This window comes from Dryas octopetala, chromosome 3 (assembly GCF_963921425.1).
Source record: "Dryas octopetala chromosome 3, drDryOcto1.1, whole genome shotgun sequence".
NCBI classification, from domain to species: Eukaryota; Viridiplantae; Streptophyta; class Magnoliopsida; order Rosales; family Rosaceae; genus Dryas; species Dryas octopetala.
This window is the reverse complement of record NC_141368.1, coordinates 17,625,341-17,648,210: the sequence shown is the minus strand read 5'-3', so window position 1 is coordinate 17,648,210 and position 22,870 is coordinate 17,625,341. Positions and strand designations below refer to the sequence as shown.

General features: G+C 35.3%; 2 protein-coding genes across 2 annotated transcripts; both read right to left on the bottom strand.

Annotated features, from left to right (window-relative positions):
- Positions 1-23: 23 nt before the first annotated feature.
- On the bottom strand, positions 24-3,576 carry LOC147291478 (disease resistance protein RPV1-like). Its single transcript, XM_086236365.1, has 5 exons — positions 3,391-3,576; positions 2,772-3,265; positions 1,553-2,666; positions 1,066-1,362; positions 24-964 (listed from the first exon to the last, which is right to left on the bottom strand). The coding sequence occupies exons 2-5, from the start codon at positions 3,260-3,262 to the stop codon at positions 698-700; spliced, it is 2,169 nt and encodes a 722-aa protein (XP_086092491.1). The 5' UTR covers positions 3,263-3,265; positions 3,391-3,576; the 3' UTR covers positions 24-697.
- A 1,179-nt stretch (positions 3,577-4,755) lies between these two features.
- Positions 4,756-12,746, bottom strand: LOC147291477 (EAP30/Vps36 family protein). The gene is made up of 8 exons (XM_086236366.1): positions 11,921-12,746; positions 10,927-11,130; positions 10,157-10,250; positions 9,979-10,036; positions 9,725-9,794; positions 7,514-7,649; positions 7,307-7,391; positions 4,756-5,334 (listed from the first exon to the last, which is right to left on the bottom strand). The coding sequence occupies exons 1-8, from the start codon at positions 12,545-12,547 to the stop codon at positions 5,277-5,279; spliced, it is 1,332 nt and encodes a 443-aa protein (XP_086092492.1). The 5' UTR covers positions 12,548-12,746; the 3' UTR covers positions 4,756-5,276.
- Between the last annotated feature and the right edge of the window lie 10,124 nt (positions 12,747-22,870).

Below are 22,870 nucleotides of genomic sequence, written 5' to 3'. Positions count from 1 at the left end.
CAATGTAAACTTCAGTCCCTGGGGAAATATTGACTTATTGAGTGTAGATTTCAAAACTAAATAGCTTGGACTTAATTACTGGGCAGTAGGAAGAGATTAGTTTGTGTCCGTCTTTTGAGAGAAAGACGTACGGATAAGAAGACAGCAGATCGACTCTTGAGGCGTCAGTCTACGGCTCCCATTAAGCCACGTGTCCTCCTATTTTTCTGATAAATCTTAAATAACTTTGAAAATCATTAAAAATGGATTGGCGTCCGGAAAATGTTTCTAGAAAGCTTGCAAGTCTCTTTGAACGAGTACTACTTTCTTATAGTAAAGTAATCCATAACGCCATTTTAAACATCCAATCGTATCATTAGCCCATTTAATATTTGCTGTGTTAAAAAATGTCCTTCTAAAACTTTACGGGCTTTGTATAACCGATATCAACAAGCCTTTTGTAATCACTCAGATCAATACCAACAAGACCAGAGAGAGACTCGCATATTGATGAGAGCACTACTTCTATTGTTGTCCCCCACATTTCTAAAGTTGTTGTATTCCTGGGAAGCTCTGAAACCTTGCCAGGAGATGAGCAGTAATTTAGACGAACCTCTAGGAGTTTATTCAACTTAAGAGTACTGCTGCTTGGAAGATTCTTATGGTAACGACACTCATCAATCTGCAAATACCGAAGTTCTTCACAAGACCAAACTGATCATGAAGGCAATTCCTCTATTGCAGTTCCACATGCATCTAACCATTCAATATTGGTTGGTAACTCCGGAAGATGTTTAAGATTCCAGCAACCTCCCACATCCAGATTCTTAAGCTTGTCAAGTTTTTCAAAATATGAAGGAATTTCAACCAAACTCGTGCAATATGTAAGACTTATAGACTCCATATTTTGACACCGAGATAAATCTGGAACTTCAGTCAGCTGCCCAGAAAAACTAAGATCGATCTTTTTTAAGTTCCTAATATTCTGTAACAAATTAAAGAAAAATGGTAATTAAGATCGAATAACTTAATAACAATAACTCTCCACACTACACATAATGTAACAAAGAACAAAATTAATCATACCTGACATTTATTCCAAAGTTTCTCAACTTGGCTACCGGGCATATGAAGCTCAACAAGATTGCACGGAGAAAATTTTGACGGCAATGATTTCAATGGGCATTCATCCCAATGGAGATATCTAAGGGCATCAGGAAGACACTGAAGACCTTGATCAGGGACGTACACTCTAGAGCCACCACCAAAGTTATACAATTTTAGCAATCTTAGACTATACATCTTTTTGAAGACTTCAGAATCCAAGTATAGCTCTTCAATCTTTGAGGCGTCTAGGACTATTGCTTCAACTTTTTTACTTCCCTGACAATCAAGAGCAAAGTATATATATAAATGACCATATAATATACCAAAAAAAATAATACTAAAATACTACATTTATAGACACATCTAACTTGTTTATTGAACATAAATATGTTCTTCCGTGAGTGTTTTTTCCATACAAAATTCGACCAATTATTTAAGAAAGGCAAGGCATTTGGCTAGCTCTTACTGTATTATTTTTCATTACATGATAGGCATCTTCAGGAGTCCAAATTATATTGCGCTCTCCCGGCTCTTGTTTATCTTGTTCACCAACAATTTCCCGACCCATTTGTTGTACCAAATCATGCATCCATAGCTGGTTATATGTTATTGATATAAGAGACATGTCAAGAAGAGTTCTAATTCCTGCACCCGCAAAGAAACCACATAAATCTAACATGCTTTTTGCATAATCTATATGCTCCCCTTTATATAAACACGCAATATGAAGAAATATTATCTTCTCGTCTTCATCTAATCCTTGGTAACTTATTCTCAAGAGTTCTTGAATTTCTGAGTTGGGAACTTTTTCCAATTTATTCAGTTTACTTTTCCATTCTTCTTTGTTGTTGCACTTACCAAATGATTTACCCAAAACTTTAAGAGCTAATGGAATGCCATTAGCATAATTTACCACCATTCTTGACAACTCTATATAATCTTCTGTAGTAGAGTTGTTTCTGAAAGCATTCATATGAAAGAGCTGAAGAGCTTCATCAAAATTTAATCCCTTAACCTCATACATCTTATCATCATCAACTATTTTCTTAAGTAGGCCCTTATTTCTTGTTGTTATAATTGTTCTACTTCTAGGGCCAAACAGTTGTTTAGCTAGATCAGCTAAATATTCCAATTGACATGAAGTGTTCACATCATCAAGAACAATGAGGGCCTTTGTACCTCGAAGCCTATTTTTAACCGAAGGTGATCCTATAAAGGGAGTGGTGATATTTATATTTTCATCCTTTAGTAACACACAGAAAAGTTCATTTCGCAAAGCAATTAGTCCACACTTCTCTGAATTTTCCCTAACATTTGCTAAAAAATAGCAAGCATCAAATTCAGAAGAGTGTTTGTGATATACAGCAGCAGCAAGGGTGGTCTTGCCAATACCACCCATGCCCCAAATAACTACAGTGCAAACATCTGATGAGCCAGAGCCAGAGCCAATGCACAATAACGATTCAATTTTCTCAATGTGTTTTTCAATTCCAACCAGACCCGTTAAATCACACGACGATTCACTATTCAATTTCATCAAAATATCTTTGACGACTGTCTCAACTAATTTGGACTCAGGCCTGTCATATATGAAGAAGGGCAAATCATAGTTAGTAAGTATAGATACATGCCGTCAGTAATGTTCTCTGAATCAAAGGATCACAAGTAGAAATGAATAGAGTTACCTAATTTTCTCAGAATCAAACCCAGATAGATTGGCTGCTTTTGTTAAAGCATCCTTCCACTTGCGAACCATGTCCTTGCAGTCCTTGAAACGTTGTTCAAGTTGAGCAAATGCAGCTGCATAACTCCCCTCCTGCTTCCTTACATTCGATGGATCGATGCCACAAAAAACAGGTATAACAAACTGTCCGTATCTTTCCTTGCATTGGAGTATATGGGCAAGTTCATTTAAGCACCATGTGGAAGAAGCAAACTTTTTTGAGAAAATGATCACCGAAAGCTTTGATTGCTCGATTGCTTTCATTAGGGTAGGTGAAATTTCATCTCCTCTCTCAAGTCTGTAGTCTATGTAGGTTTCGACTTTCTTGTCACGCAAAGCTTTATGCAGATGGCTGGTAAAATAATCGCGGGTGTCCACACCTCTGAAACTAAGAAACACATCATACTTTTCTTGAGGGTGGGGGATAGCAGAAGAAGAATACGCCATATTCATAACCTGCAGCAAATCCATATCCATAAAACATGCAAAAGCTTACTTGGACCAAAAATTCTCCACAAAAATAGAGAACACTAAAACAAGAACAAAATGAAGTGGTTAACTAGAAGCAAGACACTACTTACATAGTTACATGCATGTGAAACAACAAATTAAACAGAGGCCGGAGTTGAAGAAGAAGAAGGAACACAGATTAGAGAGAGATTATGCTGAGCAGCTTCGATTCAGCTTCTTCGCTTGGATTGCAAATTTTTGGACTCAGAAACTTTCTTCACCAGCTAATTTAGATCAACGCAAACTTGAGCGAAATATCATTCACTCATTCAAATGAAGAAAAGGCGAGAATGGGCCCTTATCCTCTTTCCTTCAATCTGTAAGTTGCGGCCCCTTTGGGACCCTCAAAGGTTTCAGATGATAAGTGGAGATTAGTTCACGACCCTAATATATTTTATCTAATTTTTCATTTATTTTACCTTTTATTATAAAAATATGATGAAATCACTCAGATTTATTTGGTAGTTATGTACTAAATCATCTACCAATGTTCAGCAGATAATTGTCGAATAATCACAAATATTTTAATAGATAACTGTCGAATGATCAGACGAACAAAATTAAAATTTTTTGTTTTAAAGGTAAAATTAGAATTTTAAAATAAGGTGGTCAGCTCAGCAGTTTAGAGTGGTCGGAATAGAGATCACAGCTCACTTCTAGACCCCAAAGATGAAATGAAATTAGTGCGAGGCTTAATTAGCAACAATTAATTTATTCGAAAATATTTAGAGCTCTAACTGGGAGCTACTATTAATGCAACGAAGTTTCTTAGTGGTGAACTGGCTTCCAGTCTTCTAGCGTGGAGTGTGCTCATCAAAAAGAAAAGACTGACTCAAAATAACAAATTTATATCGATTTTGCTAACAAAATGGCTGGTATTGATTTCATCATCTATATTATTGCTCACATAAATGTAGTTTGTTAGATCAAATGAAAATTATATTTATGGTAATTAAATAGTTACACAGTTTTCATTAAATGAAGATATGTCCACAAGAATGGGTAGTTATACACTTCTACTTCTACCCCCATCTTCATTGCAGGGACTTTTGGTAGCTTATGGTCTGCCAATGGATTAGTTTGTGATGTGTTTGTTTCTTTAATATTTTGATAAAGTAGTTAGTTTGTAGTTGGGGTTGTTTTACTGTTTCTTTTAGTCTGTTCTTGGTTTTTCACCATTTCTTGTACCCTATTTGGCTGTACTTGTTGCTATTTTTAATGAATGAAATATATTTAGTGGCAAAGAAAAAATGATACATGTAGCATTCGTTTTGCATAATCTATTCTCCCTTTTATCAAAACACGCAATAGTTAAAAAATAAAAATAAAAAATAGAACTCCTTGTTTGCTTATAATCCTTCATATATAACTTAATCTCAATACATTCAGAATTTTTTTGGTTGGGAAATTTTTGAAAGTAAAAAATTATTTCCATCTCTTAGGACATACCCTGGAGCTTCTTTATTCATACATCATGGGGAAAAACATGAACTAGATAATGGCATCATGACTAAATGCACATCTATAAATGGCTCAATTATTTGCCACCTTCCAACAAGCATGGGGGTAAGGTTAAGAATATCTTAAAAATATATATAATAAAAAAAGCCTCAACCCCATCCAATTCTTTGCCACTTTTCTGTCAATTACAAAATTGATGTATTTCTGCTTGTAGAAGGCAAAGACAAGAAAGTATCAGTGGCTCTGAAGAAGTGCACTTGTGCATATAACCCTATGTCACATTGGAGTCATGTATGTGTTTGTTGCATGGTTCTGGAACTTCAAGTCTGTGCAATCACCCCAAAATAGAAAATTTGAAGATTTTCATGGGAGTTAAACGATGACTAGATATAAACTCGCCTGCAAATTCTCAGCATTCATCACTTTGTGTCGGTCTTAATTGCTTCTGATTTTAGCCACACGAGAAGGATAAAGGGATTAGTGAGAAAATCATCTCTCATCCAGAAGCAGATGCCACCCTTAACCATGTATTATAGACTCCATAATCTTTCACTCTGTCCATAAAACAAGATAATAATTATAAACTAACAGAACACCAAAAGAAGTTTCGCATCTGCAATCTATACTATAATAAAGAAAACTCATTTTGCCAACAAAAATATATGTAATACCAAATATAACCTTTATCACTTAAAAGAGAATTAATAATATATTTAAAAGGTAAGGATAGTATGGTAATCTTCTAACCCGACCACTATCTCTTCCCACACCCTACTTTTCCTCTCCCTTTTGTAAGTTCCATCACAATATGGTAACTATCATCACAATGCACATGCATCGCATGTGTGTGATGCACTAGTATATATAAATAAAAATGAAATTGGAATTCTATTATCATCTTCATTAATATTTGGTAGAACAGAAAAACATAAATGTGATGTACTGATGTAGGGCAGCCCTAATTTTTAGGTTGCCTACAATAAATGAGTTGGGCTTCAGGGTATAAAATTCAAGGTTTGGGATGGCCAAATCTATGAAAATTAGAGCAAGTCATGCAGATACAAAAAAGGAATAGGATGCATTCTTTTTCTAGACTTGACTTTGAGTCCATCATTTTCGTGAACTAATTAGTATTTGTCCACTCATATTGAACAATATCATTACATGCATGCATGCACATGAGAACACAATTATACATGTGTTGTGTGTGTTGTCCTAATTTCATAGCATTCGCCATTTCATCATTTCTGTGATGCTATTTCTTATATCCAATGTCTAGGCTATCCCCATAATTCCTAGTTAGTTAAAAACAAGTAGTTCTGGCTGGCCACCTGAAATGTTGACTATATGTTTTACAGTCGATGCTAGTTTAATTGTCACCTTACTCAAGTAAACAATGTAAACATAAATTCAATCCAAGGTTTTCCGACTATACACCAAAGGCCCAAAACCCTTAAATATCTATAGCCAAGCATCATTTATCCAGTCACAGTCATCAGTCATCAGTCACTGTTTAATCTGGTAGTTCCTACCCTGTACTATATCTGTGAGTGAGTTACACAAGTATAGTATATACACATTGTTAGAGAAAAATACAATGACCCAGCAAAAGAGAGTGAGATTTCAGTTCAAATTGTCAAAAGAACCACTGCTGAAAATAGTGAGAATTTAAAAATCATTTTAATGACCAGTTAATAAATATAAATAATGAATTGAGTGAACAAAAGACCAACCGACATGGTAAGGATAATAAGGCAGACAAACCAGGACACATACAAAATATGACTATTTATTACTAGGCAAAAATAATCAATTTAATGGGAGATTACAGAAAAAATTAACCACTATCAAGTTTTAGGCAAATCTTTAACTAGTAAAATCAACCCACACAAACAAGAGTTTAAAAAAAACTGTAAGCATATCTACTTCCACAATGAATATACTTAATATTATAGCCAGAATATATTATATTCTTAAAGCTATCCCCTTTTAAGTGTCTTATTGTTAGCTTGATATATATGGTTGGCCCATTCCCAGGCAGCTAAGCTTTTGAGGTCTAGTGATTGTCAAATACGGTATCAGAGAATTGATTGCAAGATAGGATTAAAACCTCCAATCCCCATTCCCCAATTCTTTGATGATTTGCAAGGTGTAGGATGGGGCTGCACCTATGTGTTTCTCTTTCTATTTGCACTTCTCTGACTCTTTACGTGCAGGATGGGGCTACACGTCACGGAGGGTACTAGCTTGATATACACTATATGCTCTAACAGCTTAAACTTTTGGGGTCCTGTGGTGGTCTAACACTTATTACCATTGGCTCCACTACCAAATAAGTATTGCTGTAGTGGTTGGTCTAATGATAATGACTATTCAAAGATGCTTGGATTTTAAAATGAATCACTGATGAGACATGGTAGATAAGATTTGAAAAACAAGTTCCAGCACGAGCAATGTGGACTGTAGACAATAACATCACATAATTAAAATCAAGCTGCCAAGATCAAAAAAGATTTTTTTACTTACAAGTAAACTTCATTTGGATCGATTTCAGGAAACAGGTTAATGTAAAAGCGAAACCCATCAGGGCTTATATCTCTGCACAGCAAACCTGCCAACAATATCAAAGATTAATCTAAAGCATAACGATATTAGAAATACTCTTTAATGGGAAACATCTACTTTTATAGAGAAAACAATACAAATATTGTCAAAGGTTGTGCAACAGTGTACCTTTGCTTTCAGCAGTAAGAAGATGCTCCTTGGCCATGCCTGGCGCAATACCTAATGTGATTGCAGCATCACTGGCACTAATCCCAGTTCGAAGAGCATCGGGTTTTGTTACAAGGGTCTTGATTCTAGCAAAAACCTACACTTGACAAATGTAGTGAGTTATTGTTTCATGTAACTTGAAATGGCCTCTGACGTAGAGTAACAAGTGATGTCATAATCAAAGATGGAAAACAAAGCATAAATTGTATCATCTTGCATATCCAAATGTGTTTTCCTGCTTATGAAACAAAAAATAAATAAATAAAAAAGATGCGTATTCATCAAATGGCTTAAACAGATTAGTTTACTTTCCTTCAAAAATTTCTCCAAGGGGCAAAGCTTTCAGTGCAACATAGTTTGGATTAACGAAAAAGAAATCATCCTCATGTTTTACATTGAATAAATCAAATGGATAGCAAGCATACGTTCTAAACTCAATATAAACACGGTTTTTTTTTTTTTTTTTTGACACCCAGAAATCCCCCAGGAAAACCAGGATTCGAAACTAGGCCCCCCGCCGAACCCTACAATCTTTGGGAGGCAGAAAACTCTAGGTATCTTTGAGGAATCAAACCTCAGACCACGTGGGAGCAATCCAGGGGCCTGACCAACTTGACTAAACCCTCGGTAACATAAGCACAGTTTATTTAGGTAGAATTGGTGTTATGGTCATCTTAATACATCATTTATCGCAATGTTTACTTACTTGTAATGGGCATGAAAAATTTGGGAATCGTTCACATTCCTCCCAATTCTAGTGTGTATTGCAAAAAGTAATCAAGAGAAACTTGGGATCCATAAGGCCCAACATAAAATCAAGAAGATTATTCTGTCAAGGGATCAAATTACGTCTGAGGGACTTGGGAATAAAAATCATACCCACATGAAATGAACATTTTTTCTGCCTATAATACCATAATTGCACCATTCATTCTCTTATAAACCAAAGTACCCTTTAGTATTGGATAAGAAAAACACTAGTCAGTATTTTTATCAATATCTTGTAAAAAAATTGCATTAGGTTCTTAATAACCCCACTATTTCAATAACACCAGTAAATTTTATGGGTGTAAAAGAATATTATAAGTAATTTTTATTTTTATTACAAAAGCATTTTTGTATTAATATATTTTGTATAAATTTTTGGCATTATGTTTTGCAAGTTATTAAAAAACTATTAACAAAATGCAAGGTATTATGGTAGCTTTATTATTAATAAAAAAAGTTTCTCATGTGAAATATGATAATTATCAGTCAGTAATAGAGAACCTGACAAAAACAAAAGAGGTTGAGAAAAATATAAATTGTTTTATACAAGGGCATTTTAGTACTCAAACTGGCTCTGATTCTAATTCCTGAGAGTTTCTAAATATCTTGGGAATTAGTGTTATTCTCATTCAATTCTAGAAAAGCTAGTAACCACCTTGGGAATGTCTCATTTTGATGATTCATTCTCATTCCAATTCCAAGTATGCAAATATTTATAAAAAAAAAAATTAAAAAAAAAAATCTCTTTGAAATTAACAAAAAAATATAATTAACCTCAAAAAGCTTGATCTTCTCTAGACTAACCAAGCCAAGTTTGAGCTTGCATTAATTTAACCAAGTGAACTTGGGTACTGATCTTCAAGGTTGAGCTCAAGCTTGTTAAGGATTAATCAAGTCAATCACAAGGTCGACTCAATTGCAGCCCTATTTTCAAGTAGTATGTGAAGCAAGTTCATATTTTCAATTTTCCTGCTAATTTCTATTGATGTGATTAATGTATGTTCCACAAACTTACAAGCCAGTTACCTTTTTCATGTAAATTATTTACCCATTATAAGGATACAAAGTTAGTAAGCTTGTGCCTTGCCCCATAGGAAATAAATGTCTTGTCTTGAGATTTTTCTTTCGAAGAGAATGGATGCAGAACACACATACTATGGGGGCACAAATGCAAACATGTAGATTTACAAAAAAAAACTTATTAGAACATAAGATTACCTCTTCATCACTATGGGACTTATTAGAACTTAAAGTTAGTAAGCTTGTGCCTTGCCCCATAGGAAATAAATGTCTTGTCTTGAGATTTTTCTTTCGAAGAGAATGGATGCAGAACACACATACTATAAGGGCACATATGCAAACATGTAGATTTACAAAAAACATCTTATAAGAACATAAGATTACCTCTTCATCACTATGGGACTTAGTCTGGACGACCATGACTCCACTATCAAACTTCCGAAGCATTACTGGGCTGCAAACATAGAACAAGTTTATAATATAGAAATAACAGGAGCTCATGGAACAATTATATTGATGTAGGGTGGTATTTATTAATATTTTTTATAAGTAATGTAGATTAGCATTAATACTTTGCATTATTATCCTAAGATGTGTCCATGCTTTCAAATAAATACATTGAAGGCTGTCCCACATACACATCAAACTTCTCCCAAAGATAACATGCTTGTAGCAAATCCTCTGGTGAGATCAATTCTGCATATAGAGAGATACAAAACCATGTTTCACCCTTTACAAGTGCTGACGAGAAACCGAAACTTAACATAATCATGCTAGTAAGAAAAACAAGCAATGTCAGATATCATCAAACAAGACCTGTGCCTCGAGCACGATTGAAGAGACAGTAGATATCTATAAGATTCATCATTCCTCCAGCCCTCTCAAGTGGAAGCCTGACAAAATCTGTCAACTATTTATCAAAAAGAAGAGCAAATTAGTTTTATTTTGTAGGAAGGAAAATATTTTAAAATAACAGTAATTAACATGAGGCATTTTTCATCCTAATGACATAAATCAATACCACGAAGTTTACCAACTTAAATCAATAATCAATAATATGAACATCCAATAAGAACAAATATTTAATAACAGATATCTTAAACAAGCTAACACAGTAAAGACTGTACAGTTTAACAAGATCAAATCAGAATTGAAAAGTAAATAAAAAAAATTCCTAGCATATTTTCACATTGCCCGGTCAAGAAAATAGAAAATGTCATTTACATTATGTTTCTTATTTGACAAGGAATATTCAATGCTCTTGAAGTTCAAAATTAAAATGTTAGAATGAAAAGTAAAATGAAATATTTATTTTTATATTTGTCCAACCCACGAACAACATCAAGGGTCCAAGGATGATGTTAACTTTCTCTTCAATGACACAGACTGATATTCAAGTGACAGAATCTGACAAATATATGCTAAAGTTAGCTACAAAACACCAGCAGGACAATTTTCTCACATTCATAGTATGCCTGCGCTCAATCGGCCTTCCAAACAAACACATTTTACAGTTCACACTCTTATGATAAAGAAGAAAAATTAAGAAAAGGTTTCATTAATGCAGAAAATGGAAAGAAGTGAACCTGACGGGACAGTTGTTGGTGATACAGAGCACCAGCCGACTCTTTGGTAACAGGTGATACAATACCAACACTAAGCAGCCAATCTTGCATCTCTTGTTTCGAACCCAATTCCTCATCATTTGCTGCACCGGGCTGTGAAGTTGAGCCAGACAATAGTTTCTGCCTCATTTTCTCTGCTAGCATCACCATCTCTTTAGCCTTACTCTGTAAATTTAATATTACTCTACAACTTAAAACCATTCAAGAACAGAGTAAACAACATTGAATTAACAACATCAGCACTGAATATACACACATATATATATATATACAACTTATTCAATCCAAGATACCTAAACTGCTGAAAGAAATAAAATTAGAATACAAGCAGAGGAATTCTCTTGCAAGCATGAGAAAGGTGAGCATACATGAGCAGAAGAAATTTGAGCCACTGGATTACAAGATGTTAATGTAAATGAAATAGGTGTTTTGCAATCCAATGGCTCACCCTTCTCATGCTCATGTATGCTCACATTTCTCATGCTTATAAGAGAATTTCTCAATACAAGCATACTTTTAGGACTCAATTACAATTACTTTCCTTCCTGCATCCTTCAAAATCAAAAAGTAAAACCAGAAAAACCGTGAAATTTAAATTGATAAAGAAATCCAATCTTCACCAACTAAGCCGCATATTGCAGCCTTCAGCTTTTCATTCGACAATTTTTACAGCAAGTAAACAAACCATATGATCACAACACCCAATTAGGAAAATTCTAAGACCGAAAATTCTCAGTAAAATTCCCTCACCACATATTCTTATCAACCCAACACAGCAATGCAATGTACTTCTCCCAAAATCAAATACTAGACAAGCACACATACAGAAAAAGGCACATTCACCATATCATTATTCCTTTCCTATCAGAATTGTTCCCATTTAGTCCAAAAAAAATAAAAAATTTAAATTCCTGGAATTCTAGAATTATCTTGGTAACCAAACAGAGAGCATTACCATGAGAGCATTCAAGTCCTGAAAAGCATCCTGCAAGCTCTTATCAGTACTCTCCCACATCTCCTGCTCCTTCCTCAGTATCCCCGACACCCCGACCATCCTCACCGTCCCTTCCCTCGAATACAACCCGGAACTCGACCCGGAAACCGAAGCCACGTCAGACCCGCCCTGACTCCCAATCTCCCACGCTCTCCCCCGCCAATTCTCCCAAAACTTGGTCAAAAACGCGTCCAAATCGCCCCCCTTCCCCCTCACCACGACTGTGACCACCACGGACCTCGACCCCGAGCCCGAGTCCGAAACCCGCCCCTCGGGCGAGACCGAGAGCTGGAACCGGATTCGGGGCGAGGCGAAGATGGACTTGAGGGACTTCTTGGCGGCGAAGATGTGGGTGATTGCGGCGAGGGGGATGGAAGAGGCGGTGGCGGTGGTGGTGGAGTCGGAGAGCCATAAGAGACGGTGAGTGGTGAGGATGAGGAGGCCCGATTTGAGGTTGGGGGGGAAGTTGGGGAGGTCTTCGCATTCGAGGTCAACGGTGGCGAGGAGGGAGCATTCGATCTCGGCTGGGAGGAGGACTGGGCGGCCGCTGGAAGTTAGCTCCGCCGCGGGCAAGCAGTTTCCGGCCATTTGATTATATTTATTTATATTGCTAATTTGCTGCTCTCAGCGACCATTTTTGTGTATCAATATATTGATGATGACTGTGTTTTGTTGGACAGTCGAGTTATTAGTCAACTGAGAAAAGAGAGAGGCTTTACAAGTGGGGAGAGGGACTGAGTGTATGCAGAGAGTGCTTAGGCAGTTGATTCCCTCTGCATCTATTGCAATTTGCAAGTAGCTTGATACAAGCTTCTTCCAAATTTGTTTTTGAGTGGTGCTATTTTTTACCATCCTAAGCTACTATCTTGACCACTCTTTAAAATTTTTGTCTGAAACATCCCATTTTACCCTTAGTAAATAACTAAATATAATAAAATATTATGGGTATTGAATAGGACTTGTACATATTACATCTGTGAGCAAATTATAATTTAGTACCTTAACTTTACATGTTGTTTCAATTTAGTTTACATGTTGTTTCAATTAGTACCCCAACTTTGAAAACTTGCAAAAAAGTACCTCAACTTTCAGTTTGTGTCAAAATAGTACCTTCGTTAGTTTTTCTGTCAAATAAACTATTATCTGCTGATGTGACATGGATATTTTCGTCTTTTTACCCACATTTAAAAAATAATAATATTTTTAAAACTTTTGAATAAAAAAATTTTCTAAAAAAATTAAAACTTTCAAAAATAAAAAAAAATTTGGGGGGAGAATGGCAGGGAGGGTCGGGGGGGAGGGGGGTGAGGGCTGGGTTGGGGTTTGGGTAAGGGGGGTGGGTCGGGAAAGGGCTGGGTTGGGTTGGGGGGAGAGAGGCTGTTGGTGGGTGGGGCGTGTGACGGGGGTGGGGGGAGGGGGTGCGATGGGACTGGGGCTGGGGGGAGGGTGGGTCGGGCAGGGAAAAGGGTGCGACGGGGCCGGGGCTGGGGTTGGGGGGAGGGGGTGCGACGGGGCTGGGGTGGGGGAGAGAGGGGGACGGGCTGGGGAGGGGGAGGGCTTGGAGCGGGCTGGGGCGAAGGGAGGGGCTGAGTGGGGGTTGGGAGGGGAGGGGAGGGGAGGGGAGGGCTGGGTGGGGGTGGGGGCGGGAAAAGGACGGGGTTGTGATTGGGTGGTTGAGGGGGTGGGGGGACGGGGCTGAGAATTGGGGAGGAGGGGAGAAGGTGATGCGTGGGGCATGGGGCATGGCTGGGGAAGGGGGGTAAAAACAATTTTTTAAAAAAATTTTATTTTAAGAAAATTTTTTAGAAAATTTTTTTATTCAAAAGTTTTAAACATATTATTATTTTTTAAATGTAGGTAAAAAGACGAAAATACGCCTGCCATATCAGCAGATAACGGTTTATTTGACAGAAAAACTAACGGAGGTACCATTTTGACACAAACTGAAAGTTGAGGTACTTTTTTGCAAGTTTTCAAAGTTGGGATACTAAATTAAAACAACATATAAAGTTAAGATACTAAATTATTATTTGCTCTAGATTTTATTTCTGAAAGCCCAAATTTTTGGAATTAGAAACTAACATAAAGTCGACAATTAGGGACATTCATATTCTGGTACATCTATCTTTGTAAAGTGGACATCCAAAAAAGAGTGTTGTAAATATATGAATTAATGTAGATGATCACCATAATGTACATAAGTTACACATTTGAATATTATGTAACATATGTCTCTATCGTTGTAAGTCTATAATTACGTAACATATGTCTCTATCATTTGAATATTACGTAACATATTTCTCTATCATTACACAATAGTTTCTCAATTCTTCTATTCATCTTATTTTATAACACATTAACAGAAAGATATGCTTTCTTTCTTCTTTAAATTGTTAGATTTTCCCTGGCCAAAAAAAAATTGTTAGATCTTCATGTTTGATTGATAAAGAATAAGTTGACTTCCTCTCAAATAATAAGTTGGCTTTCTTCTTTGAAATAAACTTCAAAGTCATGTCTTATGCAAGGAGTGAAATTTCGAAAATTTCGGCGAAATTTCGCCGAAATTTTTGTTTTTTTGGGATCCCGAAATTTTATCACATAACCCTTAATTTTCGGTAATTTTTCGCCGAAATTTCGAAAATTTCGCCGAAATTTCGATCCCCCTTCAAGTGTATTCCTGTGAAATTTCGTCGAAATTTCGCTGTACGGCTGTATTCTCCTTTTTCACTCGGATCTCTCTTTTTTAACCACACACTTAGATCTATCTTTCTTCAGTTCTTCTCTCTGTCTTCTCCCCTGCCAAAGATCTCTCTCCCCTTACCTCATCACTGGCGAGACTCTCTCTCTCTTCTTCGCCTGCGACTCCATCTCCGGCGTGACTCTCTCTCTTTTCTCCGCTTGCAAGTTGCAACTCCTTCTCTGTAAGTTTCTTCCTCGGCGCAAGACCCCTGCAAGGTTTGAACTTTGAACTAATTGATACTTCAATTAATGATGCATATATGGCCAAGACTGCGCATACATCTATTGATCTATAATGGTCTTGACATCTTGTATCAGTATATATATAATATATGTAAGATACTGCAACTTCCATTAGTCTGTAAGTCTGCAATATAGATATTAGTATATATTAATATTATAATATATATATATATGCCTGCTAGTATTGGCGTACTGCTAGTATGCTACTGCTTGCAAAGTTGCAATAAATATGAGATGGATAATGGATTATATTCTATCTTTACCATTTTGTTTGTACATTGTAATATTGTACTATTAAATTTAATCTTTCTGTACATTTTTGTATTATTAATTTTTCTTCATAATTCATATAAAGAAGCAATATGTTAATACTTCATGTATTTTTATGTTTGTGATGAATTGAACAACTAAAAATATAAATTGAAGAAAGTAGATCATATATCCAAGCCAAAGCCACACAAGAGTGGATGTGGATCTACTGCAATATTGTGGCAGATCATAATTACAAATTTACCTACTCTGGACATGATGATACTGAAGACAGCGAAAATTTTGAACCTGCTAGAAACTCTATGTGGTATTGAATACTTATTTAATTCATGATTTAAAATTGTAATATAAATAAATTTGAGGTGTTATTTATATAATTATTAATTAGTGACCCATTTTTTTAACAGTATTTACTACCAGCGCGCATTATATTCATCTTATATTACATAAAACTTACTATATAATTTGGTTTCTTCAATGTTTTTTATCAATATAGTAGATATTATGTTAAATAAGCATATGGTCAAGTTTCATTCAAAATTTCCATATTTTGATAGCAATTTTCGTCGTTTTTATCTAATTTTGTCGAAATCGAAATTTTAATCGAAATTTCCACGAAAATTTCCGTCGAAATTTCCATCGAAAATTTCCTCGAAACCGAAATTTTACTCCTTGGTCTTATGTGACTTTCGCAAAGACATATACCTTATATGACCTTCCTTATATGACTTTTGGTAGAATGAGGAACAATTCGTTATTGTATATCAATTAATAGAAAGAGTAGAACTCCATTATTATAGCTAGGACATAACAACATATATTTAGTATTAATATAAACTTCTTGATCAGTGAATATTGTACTTACAAATTTCATGAAATTTGGCACCAACATATAGCTACATGTAGTCAATAAGTGTTATAAGAAGAAATTGCACCTCGTGTTAATCCCAGGATGAGTGCCCGAGTTAATTTTAATTTTCTGCAAATTTTGCTCTTTCGGAAAGGTCAATATTCTTTTTGTTGTAATTTTCTGAAATTTTTAAAAGGCCACCCACGTGTCCCAATCGGAAAAAAAAAATTATCAAAAAAGAGAAAAGAAAAACAGAGACAGAAAGTCAGAAACCTCATTGGATTTCATTATTTTTGTTGATCCCAACTATAATGTGTAATATGTATTAAAAACTATTTCATGATCGTGAGAGAATAATTGGTCATCGAACCATATAATTATCAAAAACTTCATTTATATAAGAGAAATTTAGAGATAAGTCCAATGTTAACACCTTTCTTAGGGCCAGTTTGGTATTGCTGTGAGAAAAAACAGCTGTAAAGTAAAACAGCTGTGAAGTAAAGTCAGCTGTAAAGTAAAGCAGTTGAGTGTTTGGTAAACTATGTTTTCAAAAGTGCTGTGAGTGCAAAAAACAATATCAAAGTGTTTGATAAATGTTAATATAAAAATGTTGTGACTGTGTATAATTACTAAAATGGATATGATGCTGAAAGTGCATTTCACTTATTTGTTTGGTAAAAATAAAATGTTCTTTTTTACTTGTTTTTTAAATTTTTGACTACAAATTTTTATTAGCATTAATTTTTCTAAGAACAACATTATTAAATAAGTATGCTTATTATTTTTTTAGGTATATTATAATTTTAATCGTATAAATAAAATATCATAATTAATTATCACAATATAAAATATAACTAACAATGGACATATTTTTTAATTTAAAATAAACAAATAAAAATTATATAAATCAATGAGGGTATTATGGGTAAAATAAAATATTCATTGTTGTTGTGAGTCACTGCAGCTTTTAAAAGCACCTAGAAACCTGCTTTCTATTTTTGCTGTGAGGAGTTGAGAATTGTGGGGAAAAGCAGTTTTTTATTTTTTTACCAAACACCAAAACTGCTGTAGGTGATTGAGAATTGTCATTCACAGCAGCTTTTGGGTCCTCCACCGCAATCCCAAACGGGGCCTTAGAGTAACATCAGGAGAGATTTAAAATATAGATAAAAGTCCTTTTAATCCTAGTCATCAATTACTCAGCAGTCATTTCACCTTTTTTTTTTTCCTTTAATTTAGAAACAATATTGTGAGTTTCTCCAGAAGTCCCGTTTTTTTCTCCAGCCTGGTTTCATCCTTTTTTTTCTCTAGCCTGGTTTCTTATCATCCGAAACTCTCTCTTTATTCAAAATTTGATCTTATCTCTTATCTAGTATAGTTAAGTCTCGATTGTACCAAGTTGGGTAGGGGAGAATGTTGTTGGGGTTATTTGGGTTTTGTGGTTTTGGAATTATATCTTTCCTTCTTCTACCAGATGGATCATGGTTGACACTAGACATTCGAACGGACTGATTCAACCACAAATGGTACGTACGTTTCCTCTTCAAGTTGGGATTTCATTTGGGTTTTTTTTTTTTCTGTAATTTCTGTATATCATGTACCATGGGAAAGGGGTTAATGTCGGATTGGGTTTCTTGTTTTTGTTTAATAACTTTGTAATTGTTGTATCTCATGTACCATGGGTTTAGGTTTCAGGGTGGTTTGGGGTTAGGTTCTTATTTAATCTCTTGGTTATTTCTGAATTTAATGTACCATGGATTTGGGTTTAATATCGGATTGGGGTTTCTTGTTCTTATTTAATTTCCCTTAAATTTCTGTATTTCATGTACCATGGGATAGGGATTAAGGTTGAATTATGTTTCTTGTTCTTTTTTTTTTTTTTTTTTTTGAAATTCCAGAATTTCATGTACCATGGGATAGTGTATAATGTCGGGTTAGGTTTCTGGTTTGTATTTCATTTCTTTGTAATTTCTAGATTTCACGTACCAGAGGATACGGTTTGTGGTCGGATTGAGTTTTTTGTTCGTATCTAATTTCCTTGTAATTCCTGAATTTCATGTACCATGGGATAGAGTTTAATTTCGGATTGATTTTCTTGTTCTTATTTAATTTCATTTTAATTTATTTGTTTCATGTACCATAGGATAGGGTTTATGATCGAATTATGTTTGTTGTACTTATTTAATTTCTTTCATTTTTCTGTTTTCCATGTACCATGAGATTGAGTTTAATGTCAGATTGGGTTTCTTGTGCTTATTTAACTTCTTCGTCCAACATGAAAGGTTTTTTGTCAATTCTTTTTTGGTGTGTGTTTGATTTTATTTTTTGTGGTTGTTTTTTATTTTTTGTATACCAAGTTTTAGGGTTCTTGGCAATTCTTAGTGGGCGGGAACCATTTGTGTTGTATCAATTGATTTTTATTTATTTTGTTAATTTTCTGTGTTGTACCAATTGCACAATTAGCAGTTGATTAGTTTCTTAGAACCGCCATTTGTGTTCAAAGTGTGATTTTATTGTTTTTCTTTCTAGTTGATGTGTTTACATAATCAATTAAGGCGTCAAAATGAACATGGGTGATTCTGTGTTGTACTAATGAAAGTCGTAATGCTAATTTCCTGCAAAATAGCCTAAGGGTTAGGTTTTTTTTTTCCTTTTGGAATTAAATGTACCTTGGTTTTTTGCATTTTGAGGAGGTAAATTTAATGTTTTTTTTTTTCACGTTTTGCAGGAGGCCACTAAATGCGTGACATCGCAACAGCGCGTATATAGGTCATCCATATACCATTTTTTTTTTACTATTTGAACAAATCAAAAGTTCTTTGACATCCGAGCATGATGTGTTAATGAGGGTGAGGTGTCAATGATGTTAGATGATTTAGAAACTAATGCAGCCCAAAAATAATGTCTGGCAGCAGCAGTGACTTATGACTTTAAAATGTACAAGTCGTTGGTCCTTTGTGTTTCTTTATTGCTCTATGGGTTGGTTCATTTAGTCAGATGTTGCTCTACTTTTGGAACAACCATGGTGTGTAGGATTGGTGGATCATTCATTTTGGTACAATGATGCAGGAGATCAAGTTCATTTTGGTTGTGATGCTTATTTTTCCTACTTTGTGAATTTATGATAGTTAATTGATAAATGCAAATGTTTGTTTGGATTTTATTGAGTGGGTTTGGTCTGCAAAGTTATTTGGTGACTTTATAAAAGTTAATTGATTGGATTTTATTGAGTGGGTTTGGTCTCAAATGTCTGCATATGTGAATTGGTGAAGGGATGTGTATGGTAATTTATGAATTGCTGCAGTTAAATAGTTTGTGTACGTAGAGAAGGGCATTGCTCTCTTTTTTTTTTATTGTTTCAGTGAACACTTGTATGGACAGGTGCATGATGAGGGATGTTTGCACCCTAAACTTTAAGGCGTGTTTCTTTAATTGTACTTTGTAAATCTAAAGGCAGTTACCAGTTCATTTTGAATGTACCGTTAATGTACCACTTGTGATTGTAAATGTATCAGACCATAGGATGGTGCAGCTGATGCCCATTTGTTTGCAAATGATTCTTGATAGATAGAAAATTTTATCATATATAATATTCAATCATATTCTTTTTCCATTATCGATCATTGTCTTTGAGGATTGAGTTTCATCCATCTGCTTGTTAATTAAAGGGCCCGTGGTTTTAAATTTATCTATGCATGGTTGGTACATTATATACTAATGATTTTTTCATTTGTCTCCACGCATCCAAAAGGGAAAGTGATTGAACATCATGCATTTAAACAACTTTTTACTAAAGAATAATGTACATAAAGAACATAACAAAGGTGTATTGAGAGAATCAAGAGCTCGTGGCTGGAGCAGCTAATATTCAAGATGAGGACATGTAATCTAGTTTGTACAGTAATATGGTTTGTAAATTCAAACTTCAACAATTATTTGGTTTCTTCATTCAAAATTGAGTAAAGATAACAATCAAATATCTGTTTGGTTTTTGAAAAATATCATTTAAATAAAAAATGCTGATGTGTATATATCATTTAAATCAGAAATGCTAACGTGTTAGATTTTCTGATATGGCCAATAATTAGAAAAAGGACTTTAATCTATATTAACAGGATTTCCTTATAAATTTTAAAATACCACCGGCCTCTACGTAAAAACTATTGTCTAAAAGGATCATCTAAGCCTCATTTTCTCTTTATATAATTAAGTTGTTATGAAACTGATGCTCAGTTAATCAAGTCTTATATGACTTCCGCGTAATGCATATGTATATTTACTCAATTTGGATTGTGACATTGGCTTTTAGTGACCTTTTTAATCAAGAAGAAGACTTGAGCATGAAGATTATCTTAATATATTGTTTATTAGAGCATATCAATCAGTTATTAGCCTAATAGTATATATTTTTCTTCCAAATAATAGAAAGGTATCAATTTTTTTTTAGTCTAAAAAGGTTCCAAATTCAAATCCCTCTATCCAAACCAAAAAATAAAATAAAAAATTTATCGATTAGAGCATTGTATGAAGAATCCGTGCAATTATCACAGTATAAAATTATAAAATTACGTATTTAAATTGCAAGCAATACTAATTAAAGTATAAAACTTGATTATATATAAATAGATTAGCTATGTCAGGTTCAGGATCCATAATAGAATAATTAATCCTTTTTCCCTTGATAAATTGAAGGTGTGATGTTTATCTTCACTAATCTATTTAACATTGGACGTCTTTTAATATATAGCTAATAAATTTGCATATTTAGGATATAACGTTAATTAACATTCAACTTGCATGATAACTTTAATTTCCTAGACACCAGACTATCACTAATTAACTTACAGTACAAGAAAAAAAGGTTTGGGCGACGAACTCAGTTCGTCGATAGTTTGGTCGCCCAAGCCATGACGCCCAAGACTTTGGGCAACGAACCAGTAAATTTCGTCGCCCAAAGATACCTGGGGCGACGGATTTCCTTCGTCTCCCGAACCTAATTATTCCTCGCCAAAAGCATGTTTGGGCGATGAAATTGTTCGTCGCCCAAAGCATGTTTTGGGCGAGGAATAATTAGGTTCGTCGCCTAAAAATGCTTTGGGAGATGAATAATTAATTTCCTCGCCCGAACATTCTTTGGGCGACGAACCTAATTATTCCTCGCCCAAAACATGATTTGGGCGAGGAATAATTCAGTTCGTCGCCCAAAGCATGTTTAGGCGACGAAATTGTTCGTCGCCTAAACATATTCTTTAAAATTTTTTTTTTTTTATTTAGATTATATATTTGAATTAAATATTAAAAAAAAAATCTTTATTCAAAAACTATATAAAACAAAATTAATAAATTTATATATCCAAATATCCATACAAAGTATGAACAATTTAATACTGTATGCAAATATAATCGGTACATACAATCACTAATGGCCCCCCAGGTCAGTAGCATCATCGGCACCGATGGAGGAGTCTGGCATGCATTGGTCAATGTTCGGTGGCAGCACAAACCCAGGTACAATCTTGGCCAACTAGCCAAACATCTGCTGCATCTGATGCACCTTACTCGTCTGCTCCGCATATGCCACTCTCGATTCTTCTAGCTGACCCTTCAACAGCTGCACTTCAGTGGACAGGTTGACTAATTCTGCAGATGGCTGAGACGAAGACCCGGCGCTGAGATCACGAACCTGACCCGCTCCTATTCCGCGTATCTCCCTACCACGCCTAACACCCAGTGTCTCCGTCATAATACCAAGACCGGCATCGCGATCGGGGACTGAGATCGACGCCAACGGAGTGTCCGGAGGGTACTGGCTGGCCACCTCCTCCAAATAACTCGCCTTCTTGGCGAGCATCTCAACCTTCAAAATGTTATACACAAGTTAGAAATTAGGAAATCAAATACAAATATTAAAAATTGTTCAATAAAACTAAAATATAAAAAACTAACATGCTTCGCCATGCCCTTGTCGTTGCCGGGTCGGCCATAAACATCCCTGTAGTTGTCGAGCTCCGAAAATTGCGAGCCAGCCTAAAAAAGAATGTAATGTTGACAAAAACTCAAACAATACTAAGGAATATATATTAAATTAAATAATGGCGCACCTGACGATACGACTCCACCTGGTATGAGAAGGGCATGGAACCACCATGATAATCAATCCTTGCGAGCGCTTTCCGGTTCTTAAAATTGGCATTTGACTTCTTCTGTTAAATATTAAGGAAATTGTAAATGCATTAGTGCATACACAATAAAGGAATAACATAAGAAAAAAGATTTTTGAAGTCTTAAAATGATATAACATACCAAAAATTCCGGACTCTGAAAATGAGTGCACAATCACTGTCACTGATCAAGCCGAGATGCCATCTTCGGAGGAGGGCTGGCCAATGCCTCAGCTGCCGATCCAAACATGTTATATTCCCTGTGCAGCTCGTGCTTCCATTGTGTGTAAACTTTTCTCAATAACTTCTCCATATACCTAGCTACATCCGGATCCTCCATCCGAATGTCATAATTTACATGAAAAAAATAATTATTAAATTGTTAGGAATGATCAAATCAATCATTTTGTATTAATCGAAATATACTCACAAAAATGGAGCCCATAATGCTCCTCTTGATGGCGTCATCAACCTTTCCCCAACTGGGGAAAAGCATGGGGCAGTCGGCACGGATAATCACCCCAACAAAGGAAGCGAAAGTACTATAGACCTCCTTGCTCGGTCGTAGGTGATTTTGCTGAAGAATGATTCGAATCCTCTCGTTCGTCGTGCGCGTGATTCGGGACGCATTCAACCCTCTACTTATCC